Genomic DNA, 12,404 nt, shown 5'->3' with positions numbered 1-12,404 from the left:
ACAAATGTATTTGTTTTAGGGATGAGGGGGTGATCATGTATTTATGCCTCAAAACAACTTGCAGAGAGTTTTGCACAGAAGATCTGTTTAAGGACTACATTTGCTAAAATGCTACCACAGCTCAGTCGCTGGAGCTGTCACCTTAAGTGTTTCGTAGTGCAGGACTAATTATAAGATTGTTTCCAGATTTTGATTCAATTTTGTATATTGCACTATATATCTAACTCAAGGTGAAAATCATTTTGGTAGCCACTCAAAGTAAAACATTACGTAAAAGTAAACAAACATGCCATAAACAACTCAGTTGCAGTGTACCCAGTTTTAAAATTCAGTGATTTAATAAAATAATTCAGTTTGCTTAATGATTGGATGCTGCAAGACCATTACTGCCCCTCAGTAATAATCCCAAACTGTGGATTGCTAGACTTGTAATTGAGATTACTTACCGGCTCACCCACTTTTTCTGTAGTAACAAAATGGTAGCTAGATCTCATAATCAGGGCTGGATTAAGGTTGGTGCTATTGATGCTGCAGCATTAGGCCCATTCCTGAAATAGGCCCAGATGAAAACAAAGGAGAATTTTCCGGAAGCTGAACAGTTTTCCTTTGCTATATTAACCTCAAAATAATTCTTAGAATGCAAATTTGGAGACTTTCAGACGCCTAGACACAGCGTTACTTATTATACAGTTACTATTGTTCTTTGCACTGTGATGTAACTATAACGTTGTTGTGTTTATTGTTAACCAATTTCAAGTTAATGCTATCAATTTTACGTTAAACAGTTTACTTAGTAATTTAGCTGTATTTTTTTGCAATATCTTGGGGATTCTTGCCACTTTATTATTGTTCGGTAATTGCCACATAGTAAATTTTTCACCTTGAAAGTTAGTTGTACAGTAAAAATCGATGGCTATTTAAATGGTTATCTGTAAAGGTAAAACTAAAAGCTGGCCCGCGGGCCCGGCATGGATGTTTAGAATTTTTAAATCCTCCACAAGATTCTGGTCTATTATGAAATTCAAATCGTGGACAAATTTTTCCCCTTAAGAGCCTGAACTGAGTCACTTTAACCCAATGTCTCTGCAAATTCATTTTTTCTTACTCTGTTTCGTAAGAGAATTGCAAAATTTTGTGTATTTCATTGTTAGGTTTTCTGCATTAAGTACACTTTTCAGACAATTGCTATTGAATGTTGATGTTAATTACGAGTTGTTACGTTACTACATTGTTATTATTATTCATATTCATAAAGGCTGGCTGATTGCATCGCAAGCAATTAAGGCTACTTGGTCGGTCTGAGTGCGCATGTAAGGTGAGGGTCGAATGCACATGCACCAATGCTGAGGAAAAATAGGCCTTTTTTGCGCAGCAGCATCAGGCCCAATTTCTTCTTAATCTGGCCCTGCTCATGATGATAGCTTGATGTCATAATACATCTTGGTTAAAACTGCAAAGAAATGAAAAATATTCTTTACTTTATACCCAATAAGTCACTCTTGCTATATTGGAATGTCAGAAGTTAAGTTACAGTGCATTAGACAAAGTTGTGGTCACAAACAAAGAAAGGAGTCATAACTAGTAAACTATTTTTATACAAAAACCAGAGCATCTAAAAATCAGTGGAAAAAACAGAATCTCAATCTGTACATGCAATGGTCAAAAATAGAAATTCAGAACACCAATATTAGTCTCTCAGACTGAAGTTAGACTGGACAGAAATAAGGCAGCCTTGAGGATAAGGGTACTGGCTGTTCTGATAAAACAGGTACCAGTCAGAAACAGATAGGAGGTGATTCTTCAAATTTGATAATTTTTTTCTTACCCAGTTCATCCATATTTAACGTTTCTTCACAAACGTTAAATATTGCATTAAGTGTTTAAGCTAAGCACCTGAATATGATGTGCATCCTTTCATAAAAACAACTCATTGAGTCACAGTGACAGAGTTGAATTTTACCAGCTATTTTATACTGATTACAGTTTTCAGTGGCTATTTTTGAAGTATTATTTAATACATTTTCTCTCAGCTAAAACCTGAAACCCAAAATAGTGAATGACCATTGAGTCTTGCTTAGCATTTAGGTAGACTAAAGAAAAATTTGCTTGAGAAAAATTGCCTTTTGCAAATGGGATCATTGATCCTTGGGCATACATTATGTTTCTGTTTCTTTAATAATACCCTGAAAGCAAATTTGACTCCTGAATGTCCTGGGTGAAACTACAGTCCCTGCTGGTAAGCTTAACCCTGCAATGCTTTAGGATTACTCACCTCCATCTGTGATCTTTGTCATTATTAACAGTCCTGCAAATTTAATTGCATCATGTGCCAATGTAACCTGTGTAACGGTCCTTTTCATTTATTTATTTTTTATTACTAAATTTAGAAACTAGCACAACTTTTCAAAGTGTTGACAAATATGTGACGGCTAATCAGACTGCTCACAGCACCCTGATAAGCTAGTCAAGAGTTGGATCAGAGGCAAGAGTAGGTGTTAGCCCAGCTCTGATTGGAACTTAGTCCTCTTAAGACTAGACTGAACCCCTTGGAAGTGTCACCTTTGTCTTGTTCACAGTCAGTTGACACCAACCAGTAGACTGCTAGAGCTCTAAGTGTTTGGCAAAAATAGCTGTTAAATCTGCTAATGAATTCAGACGGTATACCCAAAGGGAAACAGGGTCTTACAAAAACTAAAGACAAATTTAACATAATTGTTCTCTACATTGTTCATTCATTTATTTTATTTGTGGAGCACTTTTCAAGTGATGTGCACAAAGTGCTTGCCAGTGACAGAACAAAAAGGCATAAAAAAGAATAATAAAAGTAAAATAAAGAACAATTACAATATTTCATATAAAACTGGATCAACAACAACAGAAAAACGTTTGAAAGCCATCATAGCTTAAAACAAATAAATAGATAAAATACATAATAGAAAATCTTTAAACAACCTAAAAAGAAAGAAATGGCTGCCTAAAATAATATGTTTTTAATCGAGTTTCAAATGTAATTAGAGAATTAGATGCTCTGATATCAAGGGAGAGACCGTTCCAGAGTTTGGGGACCATAACAGAGAAGTCTCTATCCCATTTTGTTTTTATTCTAGTGTGTGGAATAACAAGTAAGCACTGGTCAGAAGTTCTAAAAGATCTACCTGTAAGATAAAAATTCAGCATGTCTTTAATACATACTGGAGCCAGACCATTCAGAGCTTTATAGGTTAAAAGTATGATATTAAACTGGACCCTATAACTAACTGGCAGCCAATGTAATGAGGCTAAAATAGGGGTGATATGAGCAGAGGACTTCGATCTGGTGAGGAGTCTTGCAGCAGCATTTTACACCAGTTGTAGCCTAGACAGACTGGCTTTGCTAAGAGTTGAGATCAAGGAGTTCCAATAATCATAAGTAAATTTCTCAGTGTCCCCAAAGCCCAGTAAGGGTCTGACTTTAGCAATAATCCTTAAATGATAAAAGCAAGACTGAACCCGTTTTTTGACATGAAACTCAAAAGTTTAAAGTCGAAACAAACACATAGGTTTCTGGCCACTGTTTTAAAATTAAGAGCTAGATTTCCCAGGGAAGCTTTAACCAGCTTAGCATTTTGTCAATTACCCATAATTACCACTTCTGTTTTGTCAGTATTTAGTTGAAGGAAATTAAAAGACATCCAGTTCTTTATGTCGGTAATACAGTTGTGAAGCATGGCAAAACTACTTGAATTATTATGATCCAAAGCTAAGTGTAGCTGTAGATCATCAGCATAGCAATGGAACTGAATGTCATACTTTCTAATAATAAAGTCTAGGGGTAGCATGTAAATTATGACTGACTGTTTGTGTAATATGTACTGCAGAACCTTCTATTTTATTGTGTGGTCCATTCTTCTACAATCCATAAAATGCCCAAATCTCATGCATCAAACAATAAAAATAAATAGAGTTTAAAAAAAAATCTTGATTATTTTTGTTGATCTGCATCACCATTTATTCCCTAAAAGGTACCAAAAACTCAGACTGGAATTGTACAAGAACATGCTGGTTTCAGCACTGTTGTGAATATGCACTGCTATCTAATTTAGTGTCTCTCAGAACTTCACTTTAACCAGCCAGAGTTACTGATTTATATTTGAGAATGGTTTCTGGTGAAGTAGAACATTATGAGAGTTTGATGGGAAAAAATATCCAAAGTTTTAAGTGTAGACACTTTATCAACCTGAGCATTTCATGTACTGTAATTTGACTGTACCACATTCTATAAAACCTAATTACATTTTTGTTTATCCTCAATGTGTCCTGTAGAATCCTTGTGAAGTGCTTGCTGTTAATTTCAAAAGGTGCTTCTTAAACTAAACAAAAAAAATGTACATGCCTTTAAAATGTGCTCATACGTTGCATCACATGTTGGTACCTTTGGTGAAAACTGTTGGTGAAATGAACACTGGCTCGTTTATAAAGTAAATTTCCTGGGCACTATTTCTCTGTTGTATTGCTTTTACAGATGTATAAGTCCCATATTCCTTAACATTGACGTTTGTACATTATTCAGTCTTTTTATAATGTGCACTATTTTGACCAACTGTGTGTTCATGGCTATGACCGATCCGGAACCTTGGGCCAAGTATGTAGAGTAAGTATACTTATTTATCCTTTTTTGATTTCTTTTAACTATAGTAACATATTTCAATTGTTCTTTATTTGGTATAATCTGATTCACTTCTTAAAGTATTGACTTCTGATCTGTGCCCTGTTTATCCAATGTGAAGGTTTGCCAGGTGTTGTTTGCCTTGTGAACATCTCGTAGCAAGTAAGTTAATAATTTAAGTCTATTCAGCTTGAAACTTTGCCAGCCACACCTGCTATGCTACATCTGAAAAAAAATCATGGTCAGACAAAATCTTGAACCTCATTAAAAGTAGACTGCTATGCCACATGCCAGATATTCCATTAAAATAAATGCATCCAAGTTCCAACATATTTGGATGTTAACTGGCCAGTCATAATCTCATATCATGCTCCTTGGACATGGGCTGGATCGAGGACATTATCAAACAATTTGCTTGAAGATCTTGAAACTTATTGCAGTTTTTTGTATATTACATTGAATCATTTGTTTTGTGAATGAGGCAGTTTATTTAATCAAGAACATCTCTCATTTTCATGTTTTATGGACCTTGTGATGTAGTGGATAAAATCTGTTTTGGATGTAGCCCATTTCCAGAAAGACACTCTTCAATTTGGTCGCTTTACTGTCAAACAGGCTGACTAATGCATGTGGAGTGGACAGAGAGGGTGTGTGATATGGGAAGTGTCTAGTTCCCTCAGTGCATGTGGCAGATATATTTTATACGACAATGATGGAGTGCTTTAAAAGTTCAAGATGACTTTAGGAGTTGAAGCAGGATTATTAGTGTCTAGCATGTACTGCAGGTGGAGAAATGCAAACATACCTCTCAATCTTTCTGAGAGCGCTGCACTGGCATGTAGTGTGTAACATGTAAAGGGCAATTTAGTTAGTACTCTCCAGATAGCATTAATGACAAGAGTAATGATTGTTTTCAATGTCCATATTAGATTAGGTAACAAAATAGAAAATAATACACTTTTTGTTACAATGGGTAAAATTAAACATGTTCGTTTAATTATTTTGGTTGATTATTATGATATGTAAATATTATAAATAATATTATAAACCCAATAAAATTCAGTTATTTTTATATACTATATATATGTATATATATGTATTTACTGTGTGTGTGTGTGTGTGTGTGTGTGTGTGTGCGTGTGTGTGCAGGTTTGAGAATGCTATGTTATATACAGTACACATACAGTACATACATATATACAGACTTACAGTGACGAGTGGCACCTCTGTGTGCCAGCCTAACCCAGAGAAAAACAACTACAAATTTCAAAGATGTAAAACATGTTTTTAAATTAAAACACAAAAGAGAGTAAAGGATAGCACAGTGTAAAATAAAAATACAGTAGAAAGAAATCCTTTCTGTCCTACTAAGTGCCTCAAGTTCTAAAAACATTCTACCACTTACCTTTCATATTTCCTATGAAGCCTCTGCCTAACTCTTTTGAGTCATCAGTTGTTCTGCCAAAATCATTCCAACACTATACATAATTTATTCCCAATGTCCTCTCCAAACTCCCCACACATAAGCTTCTGATTTGTCTACTGCTGTTGCAGCTCTTTGGCTTTTCAATCCATCTTTGTCAAATCTGGAGACCTTCCTACTAACCTTGCATGGGAGATCTCTTTCTTCCTCTAGACTGCCTCCTGTATTGCTGATGTCCACCAATAAGTTCTAAGGATGCCACAATGACATTCAACAGCCTTTTGGCATTACCCACTTCTAGGTATTACATAAGATCTTTTTAGATCTCTAGTTCATGAAAGCCTTGTGAAGGTTTTGGATTCCGGAGAAGTAATTCCTAGCACACATGTGCTAACCATTTCAGTTTTCCAGGGTCTGTCCAAAGTACACTACTTGAATCAGACACAGTTCACCAACAAGTAGTACCTGGTTGATTGCTTAGCACCAATTTTTATAAGAGAGCCCTCAAAATATAGTCTCCGATCAAAAGAAATAATTAGAAAGTTGGTCATTGATATATGGTTCAACATATTATTGTAACAGGTACACTTATGAGAAACATTGTTTTCAATTAGATCCTCCAAATTTGCTTCATTGTCCATATAAGTATTGAAGACTCCTAATGGGACTACAGCAACAGTAGATGGTGCCTTTCATGAATTGAATCTGTTTCTTAAAAGGTGTACTACTCTGAATAACTGTTTGACACATAAACACAAAAAGTAGTGAAATGTTTTGCACTGTGCTGCTTGTATCTGGAATGAGAGGACTATCCACCAGAATACACTTGAACTATATGGCACTCAGATAGGGAAATATGAGTACCAAGCACACTCAGGATGAAGAGCAATCACTTTGACTGAGAAGATTGGCTGTAGGGTCAATGCTTTTCTCTCGCAAACATAAAGGTTGTGTTTCACTTCTCAAGGTCCAGTTTTTGTTGCAAGGTCCAAGTATGTTTTGAAGTTTTCCACTCTTACCTGTCATTCAACTGGCATTAAAAGTGATTCTGATCTTTCACATTGTAGGCTGGGAGCCCACATATCTGTTCCATATTTAGTAGCTTTTTCAGTCTAAGCCTCAGCAGTCTCAGGGGTCAGCTGGCCACCAGGCATTTCCTGGTCAAAATCATCCCAGGCCTGGCCCCAGCAGTAGACACTAGAAAAAGTGCTTTGGCCAAACGTCTTGTAGATTTTTGAGGAATATTCTGTGTCTACTAACACATACTGTATCTCCGGACAACATAGTACTAAAGACCATAAATGCATGCACAAATATCCACTGTAAAAATCAGAGTTCTAAAAGTTTTTGTGAAGAAGTAAAATCAAAGGTTTAGGACACCTGGATACAAAGTATAGAATAGGAATACAAACAAAAAAAAATTAAGCAGTCTTTTAAGAATAATACTGTCTGACATCAGGTCAGTTCCTGTAGTGTGCAGGAGTTCCCCACATGCATATATTCATTAACAGATAAAGGATTCAGAGTTATGAACATTACCTTCTACATATGATTGACAGAACTATTGTGCTAAAAAAGTTTTACTCCGTGCATAAAAGGGAAAGCAAAGTCAGTTCATGTTGTATTTTTATTATAAGAGGGTGTTGAGCAGCTTACTGAAAAGAAGTAGCTGATACGATGCAGGCTCTTCTTCTGTTGGATTTACTTGGCAGGCAAGCAGGATGTATGTATAATTGCTGGCAGTTAATTGTAGAGGGGTGGCAGGTAAATTTGCATACCAATGATACCCTTGAACTATAGTTGCACACTTCTTTTATTATTACTTAGTAAACTTTCCTTCAGTTTCTTAAGACATTTATATATGAGCTCTATCAGGATGAGTTGTGTAGACATGACAAATTTAGTTGGAATAAAATATGAATAAAATATAAATATACAGTATAAATATAATACATAAATATGTATAGTTTCATAATTACAATTATGATTGGATTATAAATGACAATAAAGAAAAAATCTGTGAACACATAAAATGTCTATAATAATTGGAGCAATCAGTCTGTAAATTAATTATTATTAAAAATACGTTTTGTTGCATGTAGTGTGATTATTTTTATCATGGACATTTTTAGTTGTGGAACATGGTACTGAACTTAACAAAAACTGAAAATGATTTGTAGGCAAACAGATGATAGTCTGAGCCTTCAGAAGGGTTTAGAGGTATGAAAAACCATTACATGTGTGTCTAAGGAATGCAACAAGGTCAATGGCTGCTTCACGACTCATTCCCTTCCCATCACTTTCTAGTCAGACTATCCTTTTTGTAGATAATCTGTTTGCTGGTGCCTTAGCCAAGATTGCCATCCATTATAAATGATGGTAACCTTTGGTAAATATAGACACTGCACATTCTCATCCTGCAAATAAGAATGTAAAGCTGCATGCTCCTCATCACTTTCCTATCCACTTCCAGTTCATTGACTGCTAATGTTCTCACTTTTTTAAACACTCTACTCAGGTACACTTTCACTGGCATATATACTTTTGAATCTCTGATAAAAATTCTGGCAAGAGGATTCTGCATTGGGCCATTCACATTTCTGAGAGATCCATGGAATTGGTTGGATTTCAGTGTTATTGTCATGGCGTAAGTATTTCACCTCATTTGTACTTTTCAAACCCTGAACCTATTACTTATTGTGTATTTCTTTCTCATTTTGAAGTATAATTTTAGTGTCCAGTGGACACTGACAAATTGTATGTTGCCCCACTGGTAGCGCTGCACAACTTAAGCAGAAAAACCTGATTTGCCACTGCTTTGAGCTGCTTGTGCCCCTGGTCTGTGGAGACATCAGTTATATAGGCCCTACTGGATAGACAGTCTGCCTTGTCTACAATATGTGTAGTCTAATTTGGATTCATACTGTTCCTCATCAGTATAGACTTTGTATCTCCTCGGGGTTAGGCCTTTTTCCTCCAGCTTCACCACAGTTGCATGTCTTAGTAAAAAAAAAAAACAATAATAAGTCTGCTATTTTACTTAAAAAGAAATTGATCATTATTCATTTTTATTTCATCTCCCCAGGGTATTTGATTCTGAATCATTCATTTTTTACATAGCATATGATACCTTTTTGCTGTAAGCATTATGACTAGTTAAATCATAATGGAAATGTAACAAAGTCTCCTGTAAATGTTTATACAGTAGGTTTCTCTGGTATTGTCTCTTTTCATTGTTTTTATGTCCCTCCTATGAGATATTTTACTCTCTCCTGTCTGTCCTTTTTTTTCTCAAATAGTTAATTAAATTTATGATGATGGTTGGGCAGGCAGATAATTTAGCTAAAATGTTTACCTATATGTAAGGACCAATAATGTGTTATCCTTTTGTAGCATTTAAATTCAAGAAGACAATCTGGTTACTGACTGTGAAACACCAGTAGGGAGAATAGGTTTTCTATGTCAATCTATATGATCTTGTAAACAAACATTGACATAACTAATCAAACAATCCCCTCAACATTCTTAAATTGTCAATCTACTTTTCTTTTGCATCAAATCCCTCCATATCTCAACCTCATTAGTCCTGGCTCCCCTCTTATATTGAGAGATTTACATGTAAAAATTGGAATGTAATAATAATTGCACTCAAAGAGACAGCTATGAGTTTTCATTTTCTGCCTTACTTTTGATCTACATCCCTAACTTTACTTACTGTCGGGAGCTTTAGGTAATTACCAAAAGAGTGAGATCATGGATACCACCGGCCAAAATGAGCTTTCTCCACAAGGTGGCCGGGCTCTCCCTTAGGGATAAGGTGAGAACCGCAAACATTCGGTAGAGTCTGGATGCCTCCTGGACGCCTTATTGTGGAGGTTTTATAGGCACAACTAGGTGGTGGAAGACCCAGGGCTCGCTGGGTAGATTATATCTCCCAAATGGATGGGAATGTCTTGGAATCCCACTGTAGCCTCACTGCTAAGACTGTTGCCTCTGCAACTTGGCTTTAGGATAAGCTGTGCAAAATGAATAATGTAAATGAATGAATATTTTACTTTCTTCCAACTGTGTTAAGCAGTGCAGCAGCCAGCATTCTATTTAAGTTTGTGGTGCCCTATTGGGTTGCATCTGTCTTAAAAATGTGTTTTAAGTAATTTCATTCATATGAGGCACATGCAAGTGGAATATCAGTTCACAATCATAATGGGTCTTTCTCTCTGGCAAAATTAATTTTACAGTAAAAAAAATCATATATAATAGCCAAAAACTGGAATGAGTCATTTTTGCAACAGTGTCAATGTAGCCTTTATTTTGGTTTTGTGAGGTGGTGTAGGGAGAACATAACTATGAGTTATTACAAAGTGTTCCTGTTACATAAGTGCCTTAAAGTTTTGTGCTTGCTGCATCACATTATAGAATGTGATGATGCTATCACCATTTGAATTAGTACTTCCAGGATGGGGTAAGGGTTTATTTGTTTGCAGTAAAAAAGATGGCAGAGGACAATTCCTATAACCAGGGGTCTTCTTGATAAAAGCGTTACTACCTTTTTTTTACCCTTTAAACTTTTTGTGAGGAGAGGTCATTATTTCCTAGTGGCTAACAATAATAAATGGTTTAAATGAGTGTTATAGTTATGTAGTCACAAGCTTATAGCTCACAAAGTTTTTCAATGCAAGTTAACTATGTTGTCAGTGCTATATAGGAGCATAGCTGAAATAAAAGAGACATCATAAGACATTGGACAACTTTCCATTTTAAAGTAATTTGGTAACACTTAACATTTAACACTTCGCTCTGCACACCTGTCATTTGTAAAGTTACAGTGCACAGACAAACCTCTTCACGTAGGCTGCAAGAACTATAAAATAATTCTAATTTTTGCATTTGTATTATTTGTGTATGATGAACGTGACTAGTATATCAGCAACAACAAAAAGTTTCAGACATGCATAAACTTGTGTTATATTATTTAATATGCTTCCTGGAAAGCTTTTAGAATCCAACCTACCTAAATTCAGATTTATTGATGTTACTTCCATAATGTTTCTTTGGCCCCACTTGAAGCCTGATCCATGATTTGTATCAGTTGGAGTTTTGTAATTAATAATGTGGCTGGCCAAAACTATTTGAAAGGAAAAATATCTGCACTAAACATTTTGTACACATGAAAAGTTGAGTTGTTCGTTTTAATTCAGATTACTGACATAAAGAAATTATTTTGTTATGTTGGCATTTTTGTTGATGCCCATTCATTGATGCAAGCAGCAACAAGAGAAATTTCTTAAAATTAGAGATTCAGTATATTTAGCTATTGCTTTCAATATAAATAGGGTCCAGAGTTATAAAATGTTCCTTTGTTTAACAATGTTACCATGTAGTTAATTTAATACAATTGCAGAGTCTTATTGGGTCATCAAATATCCCAATGTCATTTTATAAGCAAATTCAATTAGAACAATGGTCACATTGGATGAATCGGCACATGGAATAAATAATATCCAAGTAACTTGTTTGTCTTTCTGATTCATTTGGGTATTCAACAAATATTATACTTCCAAAGAAAATGAAGAAAGAAAATGACAGTGCTCAAGCAAACTGTGACAATGTTCATTGCAGCGGAGACTACATATTATAAATAGTGAAAGAAAGAAGCTCCATTTTGCTAATCTGATTCTAAGCAACAATGGAATCAAACATAGTCTCTCTCTCTGCCGCTCTCTCTCTTTCCCTGTGTAAGAAATAAGCATGATATTTACCTCTATAAAAAAAGTAATTCATATAGCAGCTTCCCACTTAATTTACAGGAAAGATTAAATATTTTTAGAATTTCTAAGTGAAATCAAACTTGTTTATCTAGCCAGTTTATAGTATAACACATATGGTGGCTTACCATGGCTGTCTTGTAGCTCTAGAGTTCTTGTTTGTAGCATCTGCCTTCTTAGTGTGTGATTGTGTGTGTGTAGTTTGCATGTTCTCCTATAGTCTGCATTGCTTAGTTTGGGGTACTCTGATTTTCTCTTTCATCTCAAGGTGTACAAGTTAGGTTGACTAGTTACTTTGACTATGAGTACTGCCTTCTAATTGTGTGATGTCCTCTCCAATGTTAGTTCTTGCTTTGTGTCTGTTGTTGTAAGGTAGTATCTAGCTTTCTGCACTCTGTATTGAAATAATAAGGCAACAAAAAGAATGGATGGATAATCTGAATAAAAATATCTTAAACTGATATTCTTTTTTTTTTGTTTTTACTTATCCACAGTAATAATGTGCACTTTTGTAATTTATTTTTATAGAGAACTCTTAGCTTGATTGAATTTAAATTACTATTATTTCTTT

The 12,404-nt window shown here is 35.2% G+C and overlaps 1 protein-coding gene across 3 annotated transcripts in view; it reads left to right on the top strand.

Annotated features, from left to right (window-relative positions):
* scn5lab (sodium channel, voltage gated, type V-like, alpha b) overlaps positions 1-12,404 on the top strand; it is a 719,364-nt gene that overhangs the window by 136,501 nt on the left and 570,459 nt on the right. For all 3 annotated transcript variants that reach the window (XM_039753644.1, XM_039753645.1, XM_039753646.1), the window contains exons 4-5: positions 4,541-4,630; positions 8,587-8,715. In XM_039753644.1, coding sequence (XP_039609578.1) covers positions 4,541-4,630; positions 8,587-8,715 — 219 coding nt within the window. The remainder of the gene's footprint in view (positions 1-4,540; positions 4,631-8,586; positions 8,716-12,404) is intronic.

The sequence above is a fragment of the Polypterus senegalus genome, chromosome 5 (genome assembly GCF_016835505.1).
Source record: "Polypterus senegalus isolate Bchr_013 chromosome 5, ASM1683550v1, whole genome shotgun sequence".
In the NCBI taxonomy this organism is placed as follows: domain Eukaryota; kingdom Metazoa; phylum Chordata; class Cladistia; order Polypteriformes; family Polypteridae; genus Polypterus; species Polypterus senegalus.
This window is presented reverse-complemented; position numbering and strand designations above follow the sequence as displayed.